Source organism: Zosterops lateralis, assembly GCF_965231275.1.
Source record: "Zosterops lateralis genome assembly, chromosome: 10".
In the NCBI taxonomy this organism is placed as follows: Eukaryota; Metazoa; Chordata; class Aves; order Passeriformes; family Zosteropidae; genus Zosterops; species Zosterops lateralis.
Genome location: NC_139770.1, coordinates 23,773,216 through 23,797,834, shown reverse-complemented (window position 1 = coordinate 23,797,834; position 24,619 = coordinate 23,773,216). Strand labels below are relative to the sequence as shown.

At 44.1% G+C, this 24,619-nt stretch overlaps 1 protein-coding gene across 4 annotated transcripts; it reads right to left on the bottom strand.

The window, feature by feature from the left end:
• Positions 1-903: 903 nt before the first annotated feature.
• On the bottom strand, positions 904-23,773 carry KLHL24 (kelch like family member 24). 4 transcript variants are annotated; one of them, XM_083868689.1, is made up of 8 exons: positions 23,664-23,773; positions 23,459-23,561; positions 16,179-17,166; positions 10,998-11,182; positions 10,018-10,136; positions 8,759-8,947; positions 8,121-8,309; positions 904-6,960 (listed from the first exon to the last, which is right to left on the bottom strand). In XM_083868689.1, exons 3-8 carry the CDS (start codon positions 17,096-17,098, stop codon positions 6,760-6,762), a joined length of 1,803 nt encoding a protein of 600 aa, XP_083724815.1. In that variant the 5' UTR covers positions 17,099-17,166; positions 23,459-23,561; positions 23,664-23,773; the 3' UTR covers positions 904-6,759. The 4 variants fall into 4 exon arrangements, with proteins under 4 accessions (XP_083724815.1, XP_083724818.1, XP_083724816.1 ...); XM_083868692.1 differs by lacking the exons at positions 23,459-23,561; positions 23,664-23,773 and adding an exon at positions 23,148-23,226; XM_083868690.1 differs by lacking the exons at positions 23,459-23,561; positions 23,664-23,773 and adding an exon at positions 22,404-22,470.
• Between the last annotated feature and the right edge of the window lie 846 nt (positions 23,774-24,619).

Sequence of the window (24,619 nt, the reverse complement as noted above, 5' to 3'; positions counted from 1 at the left end):
GACGTGAAGTATGGCAGATCGATGGACAATGTTCTTAATTAGTATCCTGCTCACCAGGGATGACTGTAATGTAGTTCAATTTTATTCTCTTCCTTATTTCTGCTTAATGGAAAGAGGAAGAAGCTGTTGTTAGAATACTGCCACCAGTTTTATGACTTAAAATATCTTAAGATGGCTTAAAATATCTTAAGGTGGGCTTTCCAGCTCTCAAAAATATTTCCATTGCTTTGCAGTCTGTGGGGATTCCCTTTAATTTTTTACTTCTTTCTGCAGTGATACGAGCTTCTGCAAGCACTGAATGTGACTGGAAGTGGCTTTTGGCACTGCAAGAGCCACTCTGGCTGCACCCGAGCCTGGCCACACTGCAGAGCTGCAGCAGTCACTGCTGCCTGCCACGTTTTCACTAGTGCTCTACCAGTCTTGCCCCCTGCCCTGCCACGTCTGTGGGGGATCCTGAGATGGCCAAGCCTCTCATTTCAGGAGAATAAACCTACAGGATTCTTTCCAACCCATGTTTTGTCAGTCACCTTCCCAATGTTTTACCTCTTCCCAATTTCCCATGCTGGTTTTGCCTTACAAGTCCATCCACATTCTCTTCCCATCACAATCCCCAGGACTAACCAATATTTCACATCCCACCCCCTGCTTTTTACTTTTTCCAGTTTTCTTTCAAGTTCTTATCTTCTGTGCAGCCTCCAGCTTGCCTTTACTCCCCTACAGACCAGAAAGATGAGCAGGGCAAACACCTAGACTGGGAGGCAGAACAGATCAAAGGAGAGAGACTGCACAAGGAGCAGAATCCAACAAGTTACATGACCCAAAAAAAACCAGGAGGGAGTTTCCTCCTTGTACCACCAAGCCCCACCCTGGAACTTCTCATAAACTAAATAAACCACAGTGAGCTACTCAAAAAGCAAATGTTTATTAGATACACAGAACCTTAAAAAACTTTCAAAGAATTATGCAAGAAGTATATTTAAATATAACATGTGTTATTGCAATTGTGCTACATTACAAGATCACTTTTCTACTGTCAGCACAATCTGAAGACCTTAATGTTATATGTGAGATCCATTACATTGACTCTGGCACACAGTAAGTGGTCTGAGCTTTCCTGTTCAAATGTCATTTGTGCTGCACCAGGCTGTTCTTGAGGGCAAGATCAGCTCTCCGTGGAACTACAGCTTTTATGTTTCAGTAAATAAAGAAACTGGCAAGGAATAACAAGAACTGCTGTTTTCTCAGCAGAAAAAGGAAAATCAAAATATGATTTCAGGCAAAAATATCATATGAGTAACAGTTCAGGAGGTAAACTCTCTTTCCATGGCCAAACAGTTCCTATTAATCCGACTCCAAAGTGCTACAGGTGCACCAAAAGGAGAATGACTCATAGGTCCAGCATTTACACAGATGGAATTAGTAACAGTACATTACATTCAAGTCTCTTGATTTGCTTATTGCCATGCTGCACCACATTATTGCTTCATATTCTGTATCTTGAACAAGAGGTTGATGACTTTGGAGAGTTCAGAAATATCACAGAGGCTACTGACTAATACTAGAAACTGTACATGTTAAGGACAGGAAGTCAAAGACTAAACTCAGTCCTTTGTCACTGAGGCGTGCTGGAAACGAAAGAATAGAAAAAAACAAATACTGATTTCCCTAGATTAAATCTGCCATAGCACTGTAATAATGAAAGTATTCTAGGCATGTTCGAAACAAGAAGTTTAACTGTTCTAATTAATGAATGGCAAGATTTATTTCTCCTAGGAGGACATTAACAGTCTGGACAGTAAGACCAATCATAATAAAGGTAACAAACTGGGAGGAGTAATCCTAGCTCTTTGTCACAATAGATAAAAATACAGTTAAAATTCAAGGCACAGGTAATTCTCAGAATTAACACACATTATTTTCTTTGGAGCTAATCACACAAACTAAGCCCTAATCACACTATTAACTAGCTGTACACAGGGCCTTTATGTGCATCAATTGTAACAGCACTATCAGAGAATGATCACAAAATAATTCACATACAGATGTGTACACATAAACATATCAGCATAGACTGGATCTCTACAGTAGGAAAAAATATTTATGCAAATAGCTTACAGTTCTTAGACAGTAATGTTATCATGAACTTGTGTGTGACACAAAGGCAGCAGAGAACACAGTCACAGCTGGTTTGGGCTTGGTGGGAGGCTGCTGGTTTGTGGCAATGCTCACAGCACTGACACAATCGTGATCCATTTTAATTAATGCCATCTGAAATAATTCCATACTGAGCAAACTTGTGTGCTAAACATATTTTACAAAACCCAAAGCACTGCTTGGCCCCCAGCCAGACAGCAGCATTTCTGCTTAGAAATTCCATCTTGCCCTGTAGGCTCCTTTTCTGAGTATATGATGCTCAGATTTTTTTAACCAGGCACAACAAATTGATTCATTTGTAATTTCTTGTGTACATGAGACTACATTCAGATGAAAATATTCATTGTGCCTCACAGTGATCAAGTCTTGTGAGATTCCTAATGCTCTTGAACTGGGTTTTGCCATCTTCAGTGGTGAAAAAGAACCCCACAGGAACTTGCCTATTTGGGCAATTCAGAAAAATGAACCCCTGGCTTTCCTGAGCATTGCTGTTAGCAGACCAGAAGCACATCTGCATCTTTATTGCTCCAGCTGAGTTCAGTGAATTGACAAATATGAAACATTTCTACCACCTGAGTTTCAGCATCTGGAACTGCAAACTTATGAGCACCCTGAACACCCTGGTTCAGCAAGTCCAGCAAACCACAATCCCCAACCAAGCACACTGGATCTCCTCCTGCCATCTCTGAGCCTGCTCCAATGCTTTGCTCTCATCTCTGGAGCTGGACTCAGCTCAGGCTCTGCTGCCCAGAACTCCCTGTGCCTTGGGCAGGGGGAAACATCAAAGTCACAGACAGTGAGTGGGCCTGCTTCCTGCTCTGTCCTTGCAGTCAAAGAAAAACAGGATAAACTAAGTGTATGCCTAAGATAATGAGGTGAACTCAACTACTCTGAAGAAGAAACTGAACAGGCAGTAACATCCTTGCTCTCAAGCACAGGTGACCAAAGCTTCCTCTGAATCTCTGTCCAGGTGAGCATCTCCTCTTCCTCCATCATCAGCCTCTCTCAAAACTTTGCCATGTTAAAAATACTATTTTAAAAGCTTCAGTAAATTATGATAAAGGTCCATATGAACATAACCTGCATTAGTATCTCTGCTTCAACAGAGTACAAAGCAAGCTATCTTTGATGAGAACTGCACTGGTGCCAATCAAAAGGAAAAAATAACAGTACAATCTGGGCCCCTTGGTGCTGAAGGGGATGCCCAATCCCCCCAATGCACACCAGACACACAGTATAAAATGGAAGAGATTCCACAGATTATGCCTACCTAACCACTCCCAAGGAGGGAGCCTACAGGTCCAACTCCATCACTACCAGGCAATGTTCTGTGCCTGATGCCTGTAGAAGGGGAATGCTTCAGCCACAAGCCAAGGGCTAAGGCTGCATGTGCTGCACTGATCAGTAAGTGACTCTGAGCCTTCTGGAAGCCTGGCCGCAAGAAAGCAACTGTCCTTCCAATTAATATCACACTGCTAAAACCAGAAGTGGACATCAAAATAGAAAAGAAAAGTATTTACTCATTCCTGTTTAGCAGAGTGAAGACAATTCTTAGAATTTATTTTTTAGGTGTGACTTGGAGATGCTTGAGCCCTCATATGTATGGTTGGACTGAAGTTACATCTTTGTGCAGGTGCTCTAGAGCTACCAAACCTACTACCATTTACGATGGAAATACTTTGGTTATAGTAGATGACATTAATCATTTTCTCTCCTAGCTGAGACAAAGTAAAAAACTAAAACCAACCTGCTGCTCAAGCCCATAAACTGCAAGCATCTAGATATGCTAAGAGTGAGAGGTTGAGTCTTTGAATCCATCTATACCTAAGTGAAATGCATTGGAGAACAAGTGGCTCAGGAATGCAACTTCCAAATCAATGCATCCTTCTAGAAAAATGGTACATTTTCATTAAATCAAGGTCCAATTGTTCTTTTTTAGTACATCTAAGAACAACTGTTGTAACAGAGCAGGCCATAAGTGCAAATTATTTACAGAGTAAACAAGCAAGAAGAAAAACTCACTGCCTGTTTTAAGGAAATCATTGCATAAGTAACTGCCATTTAGAAGTGCTCCACACCTGTAACTGTTCAGCTTTGATACAGGTTCTCAAGAACTGTAAGCAGAACTTTTCTGCATCTACATTTCTGCATTTACTGGTTCATTAAACACTGTCATTTTCAAAAACAGGTAACAGTAACAGTACATAAATTGTTAAGAAAAGACAACTTAACTATAAAATGAATCTTCAAAACAAAGGAAAGCAGTATCTTGTTATTTACAGAGTAGTGCAGTATTATAAACACAGATAAAATGACACTATTCTACACCTACAGAATAAGCACTGTTTAAAACAGTTTAGCATGACAACATTACAAGTCTGAATACAAACAAGAGGAAATCAAAGGAAAGGAGAATATTTTTTTCAAATTGCATCTCTAATGAAGTGCTCCTATAGTCTTTGACATTTTCATTTACAAAGATGGCACAAGCTATATACACTGTTAGTACATGAAATCAGTAAAGGGCAATTACCATTGCAATCAACAGACCTTATTCACAGGTATTGAAATTGACATTTCAAAGTAAAACTTGGTGAGCAGAAACAGATGAAACTTAGAAAAAGATTAATTTATCTGATTCATTTGTCTTATATTACCAAGGGATTTTCTTTTCAGGGCAATGTGAACATACATGCTCAGGGACTGACCTTTGATTAATCACTGATATGCAATGATTTGTATTTTATCAGTATTCTTACTGTATCCAAAGCAGTGTTTGGTATTCAGCCAGAAACTTAAATTTGCATCCTTTCCTGAGGTTACAAGTTAATGCATCCCAAAGTGCAGCTCCCAGTGCTCTTTAAGACTCATGACCATGTTACTGAAAATGGTGACTCCCAGTTTGGCACAGCCTCACTGAGGGTCAGAATTTCCATCTCATGAAGAAATACTCTGGGAAAACAGATGAGGAAAGTCCAGTGGAACAAACAATGTTCCAGAGATGGTGCTTGTTTTCACCCTCCTGAGCAAGCACAGAGACCAGAACCCCGAGGCCAGGGCTGGCTCTGCGGGAGTTTTATAGGGTTTTTCTGCCCAGGCACTGACCAACTTCCCTACTGGCTGCTGTTCTCAGAATTCCTTTGAAAGGCAGTTCCTGAGGTTTTTGGTGATTTACAGGAAATTGGTACACAAACAATCATATTCATTTTCCAGCTCCCAAGTGCTATTTCAGTTTTTATGAACTTTATGCCTCAACTGTACAACTGTGTACTGGAAATGAGGAGTCCTAGTACAGAAATCTAAGGAGGACTTAAAAAAATACCTTTACTGAAAAAAACCCCAACCCAATAATGGTGATGCATCAAAATACAGGTGCTTCCTAGGCTTCAAAATGATCCAAAATGCATCATATGGCTACATGGACAGGTCCACAGATATTTTTCCGGTGAAAGGAGAGACCTTTCCAAAACTTCTTTATCTGTGGCCAAGCAGCTTGAATGGTAGTTTAACTGTGCTACAAAAAGTGATTGTCTGACAAAAGGCCAAGAAATACTTGCTGGATCCTCTGCTATCTCTGTAGATGAGACATCCAGAAAGCCAATTTATAAGCAATTTATAAGCAATTTATAAGGGCACGATCTCAAGTCTCCACTTCTATCATCAGGTAATTTATAACATGACTCAGAAAACTGGGAGAATCCAGAGTTCACCATCCTTTTTTTCTTAAATAGTTTAGACATTGTAGTGAGCAAAGAGTGAACCCAGCAACTTTCAACCTTCACCCAAACCCTTTAAAAAGGTAAAAACTGGGATTCAAACTTGGCCTCACAGATGCACGCCTGAACCCAGTGGTTTTCCGTGTCATGTAGCCTTATACTTTGCTGGACATTTATCAACACCATGAATAAGTTCTGCAGGGTTAAGGCACATAATCATCACTGCAGTGTGTTGTAGTGGCTCACCAACCAAACAGTTTCTCTTTCAGAAGAAAGCACTCCTCAAAAATTCTTGTTTTGTGCAATGTAGCTTGTTTTGTTGGTGCTTTGTTTTGGTTTCTTTATGTTCGCTTTGTTTTGATTTTTAATTCCCACCCATGCATGATCTGACAAAAATTCTACTTGGTTAGGCCAAGTAACCTGCTTTTAGGAATGATGCATAAGAATTATAATTGAGCTTTTTAAATGATGGATAATTATCCTAGAAGATTCTTTGGGATTTACTTGCCTATGCATTTTTCCCATTAGCAGAAGTGGAAACACCTTGAAGATATTGCTTTTAAAGACACAGGCACAAATGCTGAAGGCACTTTCCCCAAAAAGCTTTCAAGGTTTTAATGACTAATCACACATAGGGCAAACTTTCCGACCACTGTACAACGTCCTGCTGTCCTATCAGAACCCACAGCAGATATAACTGAACTCTGGTTACTGGATAGGTTTGTAGACTTGTTTGGTAAGTTAAATTAACCCTTTTTCTAAAGGCACAGGATAGAATTTTCATACGACACTTAGGCAGGGAATTCCCACTTCAGGAATCTTTAAAAAGCCTGTCTTGCAGCCGACCACTGGATTCATTGTTCTTCTTTTTTCGAGGAAAAAAAAAAAATTACAGTTTAAAGCTTTTTTCATTATATCTATGAATGGTCACACAGCCATGATACGATACTGGCCTGGGCATGGCTGCTACTCCTGTGATAATGCCCGTGGCAGGGTCATAACAAAGAATAGTGTCTGTGGCTTCACCGTTTTCCCGTCTTCCACCAAGGATATAGATCTTCCCGTTACACACAGACATGCCACAATTCTCCTGTCACAAGAAAACACAAGGGAATACACAGTTATTTAAAAAGCAAGACTTGATTCATGCCCCAGTGTCTGCCCCAGTGCAGGAGGGCAGCACTGTGACTGCCTTTTGTAAACAGCCTGGCCTGTAATGTTCCCTCCTGAAAGGGCCACTGCAGAAAGCCCAAAAATTAGAGAAAGCAGCAGCACAAGCCCACAGAAAAGACTATTTCAGGTCTAAACCTTTACTACTGTAGCTCAGAAAGAGGGAACAATGGAATACAATTGAACACTGTACTTACCATTGAAAGATCTGAGATAGGGAAAGGAGGAGAGAACAAAGGTTTTCAGAAGAGGGATCACAGTAAGGTACTATTAATGCAAAGAATGAGAACAAGGAGAAGCACCTTAGAGGAGTAACAATAACGACGAGGGATGTAAATGGGGAGAGGAAAAAAGGCATGACTAAAAAGAGTGCACAAGAAAAGACAGTGCTTTGTCTTACTTGAAACAGAGATAGGATTTTATTTCTTCCTCAAAAGCAGGCATGGAGAATTACTCAGTTAAATAGAGAACACAGATTAAAAGAGGAACGGAGGGAAGGCTGGGAAAAAAAACGAACTTCTCCTAAGGTAATACTATAGAGTATGTGATTGATTGGTGTTTTTAAAACATGGAGAAATGTAACTGCCGCACACACACTGCACTACTGAGGGGACATGTTCAATCCTGCTCAGTGTCCCTTGTGTAGAAATGAGAGAGCTCTCACTGCTGAAGCTAGACTCTTTCTGTGCTATACAGTGGGGCTTTTTCACACTGTAAAAACAGCCTTCAGTATTTCCTGTTACACTGAAAGGAGTTAATCTATTATAAGGAAATTACTCCCTTCAGTCTAAATGAAAACATGCAACAGAAGGTAATTTCTATATCATCATCCGCTAATATTGTTCTTCAACATTAACAGCTCCAAGCAAAGCCTGGACTGCCTAACAGTGACACCCAGCTGAAAAGCTACTGCTTTAGAAACTTCCTCTTCTGTGAGGTTTTGAGTTACACAAAGAGGTAAAGCAGGAATGGAATCAGAGAATTCTATCAGGGCAAAGCAAATGTACACTTCTTTAATGCTAAGATAACAATGTCCAAAATTACCTTTCAGCTGTCTATGGAGTTTTGATTGGTAATTACCTGTCTGCTGAATGTATTCTGTACATGCATCCAATAGTCCTCAATGGGGTCATAGCAGTAGATGGCTTTGGTGAGCCCACCAGCAACGTAGATCAGGTTGTTGAGGGACACGGCCGTGATGCATCTCTTGGCAATGGGGATGGTGGCACGGAGCAGCCAGGAATTGGTATCAGGGTCATACGACTGCACCTGGAAACAAGGACAGGCCTTTCAGATTGAAAGCCCAGCTGAAGGAACAGCCTGGCATGCCCACACAGGTCACACAAGGAGAGACAAAGCAGCAATGCCTCCCCCAAAAATCCAGTCAGCGTAAATGCAGATCCATACATCAATAATTTATACACAATAAATTATATGCACAAATATACACACAATGTTTGACAGTGTTTTCCAAACAATTCCATTTAAGAATTCACAGAACTTGTGAAGACCATGGTGTAAGCAAATTATCCACAAGAAAGACCACGGTAACAGTGTATCAGTCAATTACCATTTTCTACTCTGTATTTTTGTATTAGAGTAACTCCACACTCCATCCAGCAAAAACCAATTCAAGCAGATCTCGTGCAGGACCTGGTTTTATACCATCAATGCTGTTTGCTGTGGATAGAAGGTGGAACCCCAGAGAGCAAACTGACCTTGTCAGAACAGGTGTTGTCATCAGGGCCACCCCCGATGACAAAGAGTTTGCCCACACAGCTGGTGACGGCGGGGGAGCTCACGGCCTCCTTCAGCGGAGCTACCTCGGTCCAGCGGTTGGAGAAGGAGTCGTAGCACTCCACGCTGCTCAGCCGGTTCTGCCCGTCGTAGCCTCCCACCACGTACACCTGCACACAGGGGACAACTGCCATCAGATCCTGCTCACAGGAGGTGTGACAGTCAAACAGCAAACTACATTGATTTAAAGCTGTTTTGCTTGGTTTGTCAAGGGATACGTTCATCACATTTTTTATCTGTACACAGGAGGAGAAGAGTTTGGTCTGAAAATAACAGGTAAAGACTCCCTGGAGAGTTCCATTCAGTCACATGTGGAATGACACTGCAAACACATGCCAAAGCATAGTATTATTAATACTGCAGTAGAAATTTCTTATTTGAATAGCATTTGTTAGAAAAGGCATTCCTCTGTATTTCTCTTTTTTTTTTTTTAGATAACATTCAACAACAACAGCAGCAGCAAACACTCATCTGAGTTTACCTTTGCTTTTCTGGCATTTGGCTTTTTTCCCTACTTGCTTACTGAAGTATTTCCTCCTCTCAGTTTGTAAACTCTACTTCCTTGTCTCTTCTTTCATATTTAGGAAGCAGAGCTCCTCATTTGTGATTACCTTCTTCCCTCTGCTTGCTTAGCTGCACGTTTCATCTCTAAGAAGATCAAGTGACACCACATGCACATCTTTTCTAACTTTCACTAAGGGAGTCCCAACTAGTGGTCTTATGTTCAGGCATATATGCCTTCAAAATACAGCAGAACCTCCCATTTCCACTCTCCATGTGTTTGCTTAATTTCAATATAAAACATTAAATAAAACTGCTGACATTCAGAGTGTCAGTTTCTGTTAATGACTACATAAATGGTTAGACAGCACTTTTGAAGCACAGGCAAATCCTGTTTGGGAAGCTTCTTTGCTTCCCAAAAATTGCTTCTTGGAAATTCATCACTTCAGTGATGAATAAACAAAACCCCAAAAAATTAATTAGGAGTAAGACGATTTTCATGTCTATGGGTAGTGTCTAACTGATGAAGAGCCTAATTGTTTAAATATTTTATTTGAAAATACATATTTTTAAAATTATTTTATATGAGATACAAAGTAATACTTCAGTATTTTCTCCACTGTTTTCTTATATACAGCAAACATTCCCACTGTGAAAAATGAAAATATACTTCTCTTACTTTACCCAGAAGAACAGCCATTTTATGTCTCCATCTGCCTTTATTTAAGGAGGCAACTCTGATCCAAATGTTGAGTTGAGAGTTATAAATCCAGACATCCCGGCTATTGATTCTTCCACCTTTAAAATGAAACATATGCCAATTTGAATAATCATTGAATGGGTAATGCTGACTATGAACATACCCCTCTAGAGTGGACAATGAAAACCTTACATCCCCTTTAGGGATGTAATAAGGCTCTACCAGTATTTACACATTACACTAAAAAGGTAATTTGCTGTAGATTTCAAAGATTAAATCCTGCAGTAAGTTGTTTTCCTCATGTTTTCCTTTCCCATAACGCTGAGATCACACCAGATTATCTCCTGAAGGTGGAATGCATTTTAATGGCTTTTGCCCAAGCTCTCCAGATTTCCTGTAGTGTCAGTACCCAGATGAGACCCCCAAATCCCCTGCCCGTGGCTCATCCCTCCCACCCCACCCTGTGAGCACCTCCTTGGCTTCATACCCTGTTCAGATGACACAGGCACACACACCTGAGGCCATATCTATGGCTAAACCAACACACAGAGCCTGCTGTCTGAACCATTAGCTGCACCTGTCACTGTCCCTTGCTGAGGGACTGAGTGTGCTGCTGAGAAAAGCCTGCTTGGGGTTTTTTGTCTGTAGCTTTCCCAGCTGTTGCTGCACACAGGCTCCTGCTGCATTTCAGTGCTGGTCTCTTTAAATACAATTGATGGCCTGGAATCAGCTGTAAAAAACTGTGGATTCATGCCAAACAAGAACTCCAGAAAACACTTTTGTTTACAGTAAGATTGTGCTGGGGCTGGTGTTCACAGCAGCAAGTGACTTTCAGCTGAGCTTCTGGAAGTTCACAGTACTTAAAAAGCAAACCAAAACAAACACACCCCACACAAACAGGACACAACAAAAACCAAGCAAGCAAAGGAAGAACTCTTCAGTTTTTTAGGCTTATTCACCTGAAACAAGAATATCATTCCGCAGAGCACACACGGCATACTCAGACTTGGTAAACTCTGGAAGTTTGGCCAGTGACTTCCACTCTCCTGTCACAGGATCATAGCACTCTGTGTATGGCAAATTAAACCCTCCAACTCGTTCACAGCCTCCAACAACAACTATCACCTCAGAATAGCCGGTTGATCTAAAAAAGTGAACACAGAAAATTAAGATGTAGGAGATATTTATTTTTACATGAAGGCCAAACAACATTGTCTTCAAAACTCTGTGAAAATCAGAAAAAAACACTATTTAGCTTTAACTTCCACAACAATGAAAAAAGGAAATAGAAGAAAGAGTCATTTAGCAAACAGGTTTTCACCATTTCCAGCTTATTTCCACATGTCTCATAACACAGCAGGTTACCACAGTGACAGGAGTCCTGTGAAAGTGGTGGAGTTGTAGTGCACAATGTTCTGTGTAAAAACCATGTCATTAAATAACATAAATTAAACAGAAAGCCCTTACTATAACATTTTTCCTTTGACTGTACACAGAATCAGAACAGAAACAGAGTTCAAGCCAAGCCAGAAACAATGAGATGAACAATCTGTTTCAAAAACAAAATCAGTCTTCATTCCCCCTCCTGAGCTTTACAAAATTATTTACACTTTACAGCACTTAAGAATTCCAAGTGTTTAAAAGCAGAAGGAATGTAGTCACCAAAATAAGGAAAACAAAAAAGACCTTAGAGCCACTGCACAGTAAAACACAAATCAGCAACGTCAGGAGGAAACATTAAGGAATACTGAAATAAAAATTCAAACCTAAAACTCAGTGGGAAGAAATGAGGCATTAGACAGTCTGCAACATACCCAAATAGACCTTTAAATTCTATTCCACATACTGATTATCCTTCTACTAACCAGATGCTTCTGCATTATACATATTCTATATTCACAACAGTAACAGAACTTATCTAACAAAAATCAATGCACATTTGAATGTAGAGAATCAACCAACTATCTTTGATGTGCAAATCGAACTGTGACCACCACAGACTTATAATTTCTTGTCAGCATTTGCCAAACTCCTTTCTTTTCAGGGCATTTTAAAATTAAAGCACTTTGCACTGACATAGTTATTTCAAGAACTGCTGTCAGTTAAGCAAAACTGAATACAAGATTGATTTTATTTCTGATGAGCCTTTTTGTTGTGTTGTGCTTTGTACTATGATCCCACCATGAATAGGTATCTCATAGAACAGCCATTCATGCCATTGCTGAGTACTGCAGTCTTCTCTCAAAAATAAAGAAAAAAGGACTTATGACTGGATTTGAGGCAAAAGTTGCATGATCTGTCCCTAAAGTTCCCAACATGAACCTATGCACATATTCACCTATAAATCCTGATGAGGCTTTCCCTGTCTTGAAACATCATGAATAAAACCAGTGAGGCCTTCTATCTCCTTGTCACCACACTGCAAATTGAAATATTCCATATGTGTTTCCACCCAGAATACTGTGAACAGGCAAAGGCAAAGCTAAATGCTCACACCCTGCAGGATGAGACAACTGAGACGTGTCTGAGGAATGGCACTCGCGCACCTGAACCCGCAGGAGAAACTCCTGTCACTGCTCAGCTTTGAGGTCATGCTCCTTCCTGGGTTCTGTGTATTTACTGCTTACTGCTTTGGGCTTTTTTGAGGAACAGCTCTGAAAAGAATCTCTCAAAGGGTAAGAGAAGGGAAGTTCCTGTGCCAACAAAGCATTACCCAAAAAAAGAACTTCCATAAAAGCAAGACACTCATCTCATAATCTGCCTGAGAAGCAAGGCCAAAGACACCAGCTGTGTACAAAGAGGTTTGTCTGTGCATGACTTTCCAGATCAGAATTAAGGCCTCTATTCACTTGCTGAAAAGATGACTGTGACAGATTATTAATCTGTGGTTTAAAACTAAACGAACCAAAAAACTTTCTCAGAAAGAGCTCTTTATGAATTGCTCTAATGGAGTTTTTCAAGAAAAGATTCATTTAGCATAGTAATTCAAATCCAAAGAGAACCAAAAATTTTCTTAACGTTGGAGTACCTATATGACCATAATTCTTTCTTCCGGTGCACCTTAAGTCTTTCTTTCTCCATTATATTTTCTTGAATGAGTCTTGCACTGTTCAGGTTTTATGGTGAGTTCCAAACTTATTTTTTTTTAAATGACAGAGCGCACACCCGTTTTTTAAAAAAGTAAAGTGTGGTAAGAATACACAAAAAGAACATCCAGGTAAAGGCTAATTCCAGAAACAAACTAAGGATATAATTAAATGAAGGTTAGAAAGAGCTGTGACCTCATCCACTGGTACAGGTGCCCTTCCAGTAGCCCTTGGAAGAAACAGTGTGAGCAAAGTAACACAGGTGTTAAACAGGCTGTAAAGATTCCAGGAGACACTATCCCAGCAAAAACAGGTGCATCAAATAGAAAAGAGGGAGTGAATGACACTCAACAGTGTCATGCAATTCCATGCATTCCCAAGAGCAGGCTTTCCAAGACTCCTGAGCTCCACACACATCTCTTGAGGAGCTGAAAACACCAACCAGCACAGCATGAGCTGCACAAAAGAATTTGTGGTAGTTCAAACAGATCACATTCAAAACCATGGTATGTTCAGAAAACAAATTACAGACATCCAAACAACTACAGAAATTCTGGTAAATCACTACTTTATTTCTTCATCGCTGTTAAATCAATTTTGGGTAGTAAATGAGGTAGCAGACAAAATATAAAGTGAAAGAGAAACCCATCTCCAAGTGGGAAAAAGAAGGGACTACATTAAAGCTTTCCAAAGGCAAAAAGGACACGTTAAAATGTATAAACATCCTAACTTCTGGTTAAAGAGCACCCTCGTGTACTGTTACCAGAGAGCTTCACAGCAGCTTTGATCAAAGGCTGAGGATAACTCAAAGCACACAGCAGGAGGAGGCCCTGTAGTTCTGGGTATGGAAGTGCTTGGTCTCAGCTTGGAGATTTGGTGTGCGACACCACCAGGAGGGACAGGACAGGCTTACAGGGAGCAGGAGGGACAACCTCAAGATGTCACTGTGTCATTGCAAGTCCAAGGCTTTCTCAGAAAGACCTGCACTTGCCAACTACGCCCTAATGGCAAAGAGAACAGTTATGCCACACTTTAAACTTTTATTTACTTCAGGTAACTATTCACTGGCTTAAAAAAAAAAACAAAAAAAACCCAAACCAAACAAAAACAAAAAAAACCCTACACAAAACTCAACTTGAATTGCAATGTAGTCTGTTCTTTGGAAAAACAAGCAGAAGCCATTTCACCCACGGGTGCATCCATATCCATACAACTGATCTCAGTTTATATCCCAAAGTTTCAGTTAAAGCATTGGTTGTGGGGATTTTTTTATCCTGTAGCCTGTCTCCTTTTAGAAACAGTTTCTACAGAAAAGACATTGGAGGAAGGCAAGAAAAGGAAAAGAGCTCTCCATTGCCCTCCTCAAAGCCCCCCAAAATGCCCAGAAAAGGTGCAATGAAAAGATGGGGGAAGGGGGAGCTGGCAACTGTTTTAAAACATCTCTTTTTGCCATAGGCAACGGAAACAAACAGACAACAGAAACAAATGACAAAGAACTATTCCATGAATGTAATATAGAAAAGGAGAAAAAATTCCTGCTGGCATGCCAGCCAGTTTTTCTCTTTGTAAATTGCTTCTCTTGTTCCTTCCTACTCAAACTCCCACTGCAGCTCAACAAACTCAGCAGTAAAACCAACAAACCCTTCGGCTTCAGAAATCACCTGTATTAGGCAAGGTACTTCACTTGCCAGCTGGAGCCCCACTCTGGGGATGTTCAGAATTTCAAGCACACACATCCCCCACACTGACAGAACTGAGTGTATTTGCCTTCCTCAGCCAGTTGAATAAGAAAAGCAGAACAAACACCAAACCAAACGCTGCAGCTTGCAGCCCCCTCCAACTGTCTGAATTCCCGTGCTCCCTCCTTCAGCCCTCTCCTGGGGCCCTCCTTCCTCCAAACAATCACTGCAGCAATTCCCGAACTGCCCGGGATCCAAAGAGCCCCCAGGGCAGTGCCCAGCTCAGAAAGCCTGCCTGGGAGCAGGGCTGCAGGGATCTAAGATGAGTTTCTTCTCTCATGGCAGGACTGAAGACTGGAAAGCCACTAATCGGGCAAACACTGCCAAGTGTTTTTTTTTCCCCTTAAGCAAGACTTTAACACCTGCCAAAAAAATAAAGGTTCCCTGCACAGTCATTGTAGAGTAACCATCTATGAGTAAGAGTAAACAAAGAGGAGTAACTCCCAACACAATCTGTTTGTCTAGACCATCATTGCATCAACTTAATGTAACATATTATTTTATAAAAAGCTGCTCAAATCAGCTGGAGTTAACTATATTGTCTCTACTATCGTTGACATGAGGCTAGGAAAATATTTTTCAGGAAAAAAGGAAACATAATACTCATTGCTCATAAATGCCACTAATGGATTCTTCCTCATTTCTTCTTGCAACCTCAGTCCCCTATTTGTGTAACACATTATTAAGCAGCAGCAATTCTGAATTATTAAAATGTCACCGAATGAGCACGAAATGCTTCAGGAACTGTTTCATGATTCTTTAAAAATACAATATTTTGTTTCTTTACAATGAAGAACCTGTTGTTCTGCTGTCTATTACAAATACATGTGCTACTCCATCGGTAAAATATTTGTGATGTGGCAAGGAAATGCTCTGAATACATAATATCCCCATCCACATCCTCTGTGGTGTGCTGTACATTTACATGGCTTTGTTACAAAAAGAAAGCTGGGGAAATGGAGTGGTTTACCTGCCACAGCACAGTCTCTTCAAGACACTGCTATTATACAAAGTACCTTAAGATCTCCTCTAGCAAACTTTAAGTATTTCACTTGCAAGATAATATTACTTCACTTACCTTTTTTCAGAGCAGTAAAGTGCTCTGTGCAAGAAGACACATTTACGCACATTCTCAAGAGACATGTGAGCTCCATGCATGTGGGGAAGTACAGAAGTACAGAAACTGCAGCAGCTCCAGAATTTAGCAAAGTAAAATTATCTGCAAGAGATTTTTCTTCAGGCACGCAGATATCAAACATCTGTATATCAAATTATGTCTTCCTGCAGAAAAAAAAGGTTAAAAGGATTTCCTCACCTGCGCGGCCTGGTTCTAGGAGACATCATCTCATTCCCAAGGATGTGGTATCGCCTGGCCTCGTGCAGCAGCTGATAGCACTCTGGGGAGTTCTGAATCAGCTGGTCCACCTCCACAGTCTGAACAAAGTAATTGGGGTGCAGGAGCGGGAGCCTGACGTGCGTCAGGAGCTCGTGCAGCACGGGCCGGCGCAGCTCGACGGCGCGGTACACCCAGCGCATCACGGCCTCGAACACCATCTCCTCCTTGCTGATCACCAGCTCGTCGCTGCAGATGTAATCGATGAGCTCGTCCTTGCCCAGCTCCAGGAACTCCTCGTGCTGGGACACGTCCTCGAAGGTCTGCAGCGCGAAGTTCCTGCACTTGGTGAAGAGCGTCTTGAGCGAGTGCGTGTCTGCGAAGCGCTGGATGCCCAGGCAGTTGCAGGGGTCCAGCTGCTCCTCCAGGAACTTGGCGCAGGCGTCGCGCAGGACGCTGATCTGGAACAGGCTGGACGTCTCAAACAGGTACTGCACGTTCTCCGTGGTGATCTTCACCTTGCCCGTGTACACGTACTGCAGAAAGCAATCCATGGCTTCGGCAAAGATGCCGTTGATCTCCACCAGCATCTCCCTGCTCTCCCTGTGGTCGTTGCAGAACATGGCTCTGAAGTAGCTGCTGCAGGCGGAGAGCACGGCGCGGTGGCACGGGAACTCGCGGCCCTCCACGCAGATGATGACGTCCGTGAACAGCCGGCTGTCGCGGAACTCATTGAAGATTTGCAGAATGCTCTCGGCGTGGGATGATCCCGAAGAGAAGTCGAAAAACTCAGGGCCTGACAACGACTTTGGGTCCATTTCAAAAACTTTCCGCTTGGTTGCAGGGGAATCTCGTATCCCGCTCTCCTCTCTGTTCAGTCTGCGTCCCAATATTAGTACCATTGTTACATCAGTTGGCTATAGAGTCATTGAGAAAAACTCGTCGAGGTTCTTCTTCTCACTGCGACGGTCTGAAAAATGAAAACATCTCAGTATTCAGTCTCCCAGTCTTAGCTGCATCACGGGAATTAGACAAGATACTTGCTTGCTCACTCTAACAATTGGGGAAATTGGTGACCTTTCTTGGAGGTGGCACAGGGCAAATTAGTGTTCACCTTGCCCAGGGCAGTGCAGCACTGCCAAGTGTTAAATGTGTTAAATATCCCCAGCAAACACCTGTCATGGATGGCAGTTGCTGCATGTCCCAGCATCACGGGTACTGCATTAGTGTGCAAGACAAAAATCTGAAGATCTCAGCTCCAGCAAATCACCTGCCTGACAGAAGCCAAAGACTTCCTGGATAATGACCCAGAGCTCGAACTTCTCCCTTTTTCCAGTGTGATCCTCATTTCAGCTGGAGCCTCCAAAGTACTAACATAACAGCACTAGTCAAAAATGGGGGGGTAAGATTGAAATTCTAAATTTGATTTAGAATTAATTTTTTAATTTTAATTTTTTAAAAATTTTAGTTTAATTAAATAATTTTAATTCTAAAACTTAATTGAGTAACCACTTCATTTTCATTATGAAGTCTATCATAATGAAGTCTTGTAACACTAGTGTTAAATAACAATCTGTGATCTCTACAAGAAACCTTGACTCTAAGTTTTTATCTGTTCAGTCCTAACATCTAAAAATTAGTTCACTGATAATCTATGAGTCAAAAACTAATGTAAACTGCTAGCACACAAAACAGAATGAAAGATGAACTACATTTTCTTGTGTAAAACTAATGGAAATATGAACAAAGGAAAATTTGCTGAGGACAGGGAGATTTTCTGTTTCCAAAGCACTACTGGCAAATAAGTATTAGCAGAAGCTTTTGCTTGAACACCTTCCAGTTTCAAGTACAAGTGTAAAGGTTCCTCCCAGCCTGCAAACACACACATTATCGGAGTACTGAAGTTGCAAAAATCAAATACTCAAGCGTTTGCATGTGCCAATATTAAAGTGTGTAGGTGAAGAAAATGCAGCTGACTTTGCAAATAGCACATTTTAGAGGTAGTGAGAGCAACCTATCTACCACAGGGCTTTTTGCTTCTCCTGAGCTTAAAAATGACCTGGATGAATGTACACCAAGACATACTGAGGTAGCAAAAGCCTGGCAAAGCACCTTCTCGGGCCTGGGATTGGTACAATTCCAAATGTTTGTAATATTTATTTGTATGTCTACAAGGCCACAAAAACTGAACTATTTTAAAGTTTATGGAAATTTTTTTCATGTCTCCCAAGGTTTTATTCAGTTTCCCTGAATGCACAGTCAGGAAACACCAACTCCTCATGGCAACTTGATTTCCTGACGAGCTCCCATCGTCAGAGCTGCAATTACCCAGTCCCAGACTGGCCACGTCATCACTTAATATAGAACACAATGAACATGCTTTTTTTAAACAGCCTTTTTACACAGCACCTTTAAAAGGCACCACTGGAACAAACAGCAAGGAAAGAATGCAGGCTGCACCTCCACTCATTGAGAAAAGAGTTCTAAAACTATCATGCTCCCAACAATTTTTTTTACACACATTTACAAGGCAGATTCTTGCTGTGGGGCTCATTTACCCTAGGAAATACTTAGTTTTAATTTGATTTCAAATAGGACCAGTTTGTCAGTCTGATGCCTGAAAAACACTGTTGCAATGAGCCTATCTAATAACTGATTGCTTCAGAGAGACTAACGAGGCACAAATGGACAATCTGATCTGCAGCTGACATTCTATCCCATGTATTGCACAATCACCTCACCCTGGAATGACACAGGCCCGATACAAAACAACACCAACAACCACCCCCAGCACCTCACCAGCCCTGCTGCCAAAATCTACCCCGATATTGAATTTCATCTGTAACTAACTAGATACTACTACCAGGAGAAACCGGGCATAAACAAAACAGCAGAAGCAGCAAAGGGAAATACAACAATGCAAATGTAAATACTAAAAGCTGAATTCCAGCATTGCAGATTTGAATCAGATGAATTTCACATAAGCTAATGGACCTTTTCCAAAGAAAGCCTGAAATGAGAAGCAAGACCCTGACGTTGCATGAAAGGGCAAAACACAGCAACCAAGTAAAAATTCTTCAAGATTATATCTTTCTCATTAAGTGAGAAGTTAAGACAGCACTGTATTATGCAATCATTAATAACCAGAAACAAGGGCTCTGGTTTATAACTGCTCACTGAGGGAAGCAATGTCTTCTTTATGCTTGGAACGCCACAAAATTAGTGGTCAGCAAATGATTTTTTAAATGTCCTAACAGTTTAAAGAAATGGGAAATGAAAAAAAAATTACACAGAATAAAAACTAATCAAAGGGATAAATATTGTACACTCACAGATAAGATACTAAGAAGGAGAAAGAACTCCACTTCATCACAGAACATACTGTTTTTAAATGTACTTTCCTTCGGTTTCTGTCCAGTTAATTACTTCTGCAGGTTTGCTTCAGCAAAACAATTTCACAAGCCTATCAGTAACAGTGTCACATGTTCAGCTCTATCACATATACGTGTTGCCTTCCTGCAAATCTGGCTCTGGCAGTTTTAAAATGTCACCTTCCAGCTGCCGAAGTGGGAAAGGCAGAGGGGAACCTGGGCCTGGGGCTGAGCAAAGAGGGGAAACACAGCAGGACAGACCTGCCTGCACCTTTCCTCTATGCAGAGATACTTACATGCCTTACCTGCCTACAGACCCTGCACTGTAAATACTGGTGATTCAGAGAATTTAACACTCAGATCTCCTCAGTAAACTTAAACAAAGCAAAAGAAAAGTACATTTTTTTCCCCAAAAATTCCCAGTAATTCCCCCAGGGAATTATCTAATCAAAGAGAAAAAAACCACAAAATCTACTGGATTGCCTGTCTGAGCAAAGGCCAACAAGGATGGATCTTAAGCATTGAGAGTCTGCCCATCTGAAAAACTGGAAAAGAAAAATGCTTTTAAAAATGCTTTCCAAACACAGACAGGGCTCTGATACAGATGTCACCTCACACACTTGTATTTCTGAGTTAAGCTGGGGTCACCACGAGTTCGGGTTCCTCTATTTCCTTCACCTACACCACCTGTAAGCCTGTCCACACAAACCGTTCAGGAATACCCTACAGGCCCAATTCAGAGGCTGCTAGAAGTCATCTATAAAACATTTGCCCTGACACCTTCTATCAGTAAATCCTCTTACTCAGAACACTTTTACGTTGCACTGAACTCCTCCTTGCCCCAGTGCAGCACGCAGTGTGTTCCCCGTGTCCCCTCAGGCAGGGCTGTGCGGCAGCCGGGTCTGTGTGCCCCGTGTGTCACTGAGCCCGGGCCGGGCCTCCCTCGGGCGGCGCCGTGTCCCAGGTGTGCCCGACTGCAGGGCCCGCCCGCGGGGTGTGATTTCCCGTACCTGAGGCCGCGCTGGGCTCCTGCGGCTGCCGGGGAGGCGCCGTCCAGCCGTGTCCCCTCTCCAGCGGCCTGGCGTGGCCGGAGCGCTGACCGCCCGCCTGTGAGGGGAGACGGGGAGGCGCTGGGACGGGCCCGGTGCGGGCAGCGGCGCCCCGCGGGTACCCCGAGCACCCCCAGAAACCAAACCAGTGCGGAGGGGTGTTCTCACCCCGGGGCCCGGGAACTGCAGCGGAGCTGGGCCGAGCTCACGGCGGGGCCGCCCCAGGGGCGGGAGGGGAGCACAAACCCCCGCGGAACCGCAGCGCGTGTTCGGTGTTTGCACAGGAACGGGGGTGGGGAAACAGCACAGCCTTCCCTCCCACAACACAAAAACAAACGCCACGTTTAGCTTTCCTTCACCTTTCTTTGTGATATCAAAAAGACCAAAAAGTTGTTGGTTTTAAAGATTAAAAAAAAAAAAATCTCGTTCTACAACAGACTGAGGATTTGAATGTCTAAGATGAAATCTTTAAGAACGATTAATTAGTAAACATGAATTCAGTGATCGAACTGATCGACATAGGCGTTAGCTGAACGGCAGTTTTTTATTCTAAGACACTATCTTGATTTTTGAAAGAGAATGTCAAAATTCAATAGCAATCCAAGCTAGTGACACACGCACAAAAAAGCCGTAAGTGCCCTCAAAAGTCGCCCAGCAAAAAACAGGAACTGACTTGGACACGAGAGTCACGATTAAGGGAAACAAAACAAAAACAAGCTTCAATATTTCAAGGGACACCTTGAAAATGCAGAACTCTTTACGTACTGTGTTGTAAACGAGAAAGTCCCTCAGAGGGGAAAAAACAGCTTATGTGGGGAAAAAAGGAGAGGAAAAAAAAAAGCACACTGCGTAGTATTAGTATTCACGTACGGGGAAGAAAGAGTGAAAAAGTCCGAACCCTTCCCCTTTGGCTGCCGCTATTGCACGTGACTGAGACTTTGCTAAAGCAAACCCGGCCCGAGCCCCGGCCCGAGCCCGGCCACAGCGCTCCCGGGGCTCGGGTACCGCCGGCACAGCGACACCGGGCACTGCCCGCCGGGCCGGAGCGCGGCCCGAGACACCGGGGAAAGCTGCCGAACGGACCCGCCCGGCCCAGCCCCGGCCCGGCCTGGCAGGGAGCCCGTGGGAGCCGCTCCCGCAGGGCACACCGCGGCACCGAAACCGACCGGGACGACGGAAAGCGGGGCCGGAGGCGGCGGCACAAAATGGCTCCTCCCGTCCCGCCCTCCAGCTCACCTTCACCCCGGGCCCCGCCGCGGCCCCCCCGCGCCCCGGCCAATCCGCGCCCGCGGCCCCGCCCCCGCCCGCCCGCGCGGCCAATCCGCGTCCGTGGGGGGCTCGGGGGCTCGCGCGGCCCCGCGTTACGAAACGGCCGCGGGCGGTGAGGGGGCTGCGCGCCCCCCGCCCGCTGTGCCCGCTGTGTCCCCTGTGCCCCGCTCTGCCCCCGCTGTGCCCGCTCGGCCCCGCTCTGCCCCCGCTGTGCCCGCTGGCGCTGCGGAACAACAACGGAACAACAACAAAACAACAACAGCACCGCGCACCGCCGCGGGTCCGGGGCTCCGGCGCTGCCCGCAGCCCTCCCCAGACGTGGCGCCGCTGCCGGCAGAGCCCGGACGCGCTGTCCCCTCCGCGGGGACTAACGGTGCCGCCCTGCCCCGCGTTCCGGCCCCGCGCCCGGCGTGTCCCGCGGTGGCCTCCGCGCCTTCCCCCGCAGCTCCCGGCCCGCCGTGGGGCACCGCGCCCCTCGCCCTCCCAGCCGGGAGCGCGCCCCGCCGCCCCGCACTCACAGCCGGGAGCGCGCCCTGCCCGCGGGAGCCGCCGGGGCCGGTGGGGCCGGTGGGCTCGGTGAGGTGGGCTCGGAGCGGAGCGCAGCGATCCGGAGCGGTGCAGCGCTCGGGCCTCTCCGCCGCCGGTCGCGCTGCCAGCGCCGCTCAAAACAAAGGGGCTGGCGGGGCATGTGACCTCGGAGCACCGCACATGATGTCACCGCTCCGCGGCCCTGGGAGCTGTAGTTCTGCAGTTCCGCCGCCCCGCCCGGACGGCCCGCGGCCCTCAGCGCCCCGGGAGGGGCCGGGGACCCTCGGCGGCGGCAGCAGCAGCCCTGCCCGGCAGCAGTTCCCGTCGCTGGGAGCTCCCGCCATCCCCGTCCCTCTGCCGGGGCCGGGAGCGCGCCCCGCGCACCCCACGGGTACAGCGACCCCCCGGCCCCGGGAGCCGCACCAGCTGCAGGTGCCTCGGGACGGCCCTTCCCCCGGGACGGTCCCTTGTGCCCCACCGAAGCCCTCCAGCAAGAGCCGGCCCCCAGACTGAAAACAACACCCTGTCCTGGGGTGGCTGTTCAGCCTACAGGACCAAAACAAAACATATTACGTGAAAAAAACTGACCAAGATAGAATCTTCGTCTACCTGAGCTACAGCTCCACCCAATTAATTCAGAATTTCCAGTTCCTCTCCAACAGTAACACAAAGCAGAGTATCCCTGTCCCCGCTGAGCACGGGAAGCCAAGGTCAGTTTAAGCCGGGGCACTTACGGGAGAGCTGTGCTGGCACAGCTGGGGGTCCCGGCGGGGGCGGCCACTCAAATGCAAATGTAAAAGCAGGACCCTGGTGTCATCGCCCTGCAATTCCATGAGCAGGTCTGAGCCTGTCCTGGAGCCCAAATTCACTTCATATCCAAAGTATTTGGACAGTGGCCCATGCTCCAGCACAGGCTGATGGAACATGCCTGGGAGTATGGAAATTTATTTTTGTTCTGCCCTTTAGCATAAGCAAACTTGCAAGCCCATAATGCAGAGTAGCGAGGCGAGGGCAGGGACATGCATGCTTAAATTAAGATCATTACCTGGTACTAAATGAGGCCTTGTGCAACGCCGTGGAGCTGATGTGGGCAGGTAACTGGCTGTCTTCTCCTTCCTAGAAGGATGACCTCCCCCTCTGGCCCCTTGCTGCCAAGGGAAAGGAAGAAATACAAGTTCTTCTATTCGCTCCCCTCTACTTTGCTCTCCTAAATGTTGGATATATCAATCCCAGGCATAATATATCTTTACCTTTCGGTGGCTCTCCCCAGTCTTCTGAGCCCAGGGTATTCCCAGGAAGCGCAGCCAGCCGTGTGCTCTTGGCAGGAGCTGACTGTGCTCTGCCACTGAAACTTGAAGAGGAGCAGTTTGTGCTCAGGACTCCAGGGCTGACCCCCTCTGGAGCAAACTAGGCTCAGGTTTTCATAGGCTGAACAAGCTCTGATTTCTCCTGGGGTCAGGTAATTGCAGCTTTGCAAAACAGTTACAATTATTAATTAAAAATGAAAGGCTGAGTTCTGAAAATAGACAAAATTATCAATTGATTTTGGTACATAAATTGTTTTTATATAGATCTTAAACAATTGAAACTTTCAACCGTTTTCCTGCAGAGCTAAGAAGTCAGAGTGTTCAGCCTATTTCTCTTGACCTCTGCCTGGAAAAGCAAGAAGGACTCCAAACAACATAAACAGCAAAGAGAAAATCAGCAGCAAGTTCTCCTCATAGAATACAGGTCTGTTGCAGTAACGTATTCCACCCACTGAATACAGGAAACATTAATAACCTGAAGTCTTACTTGTTACAAAGACATTAAATCTAGAAGTATATGACCTAAGAAAAATGTTTTGCTTAAAATAGATTTCTTATCCTTTATATCCTCTTGTCTGCCCCAGTTCTTTGAGTCTGTAACTCTTGGGGTCAATATGAGTACGTAGGGTTCACTTGAGAAAACATAACTGGGATTAAAGGAATGAGTCAGAGGAAGGAGAAAATCAAAACAGGATCAAGATACCTCTGCACTGGCTTGAAGGAGCTATCTGAAGGGACTATGTTTACTCCAATAAAAACTGCACGTGGCAAAAAATATCTTGAGTGAAGAGGATAGATGGAGCATTAAAAAGAAAATACTAATTAAAAATACTCATTGAGCAATCAATCATTTCATAATGTACTCATGTATGCATGTGGTCACATCCAGGCACTTCCAG

Coding starts and splice junctions, on each gene's coding strand:
- KLHL24 (XM_083868689.1), bottom strand. CDS start 17,098: ATGGTACTAATATTGGGACGCAGACTGAACAGAGAGGAGAGCGGGATA. Junction 11,183..16,178: donor CCTAGAACCAGGCCGCGCAG/GTGAGGAAATCC, acceptor TCACTTTTTTAG/ATCAACCGGCTATTCTGAGG. Junction 10,137..10,997: donor GAATGATATTCTTGTTTCAG/GTGAATAAGCCT, acceptor TTCATTTTAAAG/GTGGAAGAATCAATAGCCGG.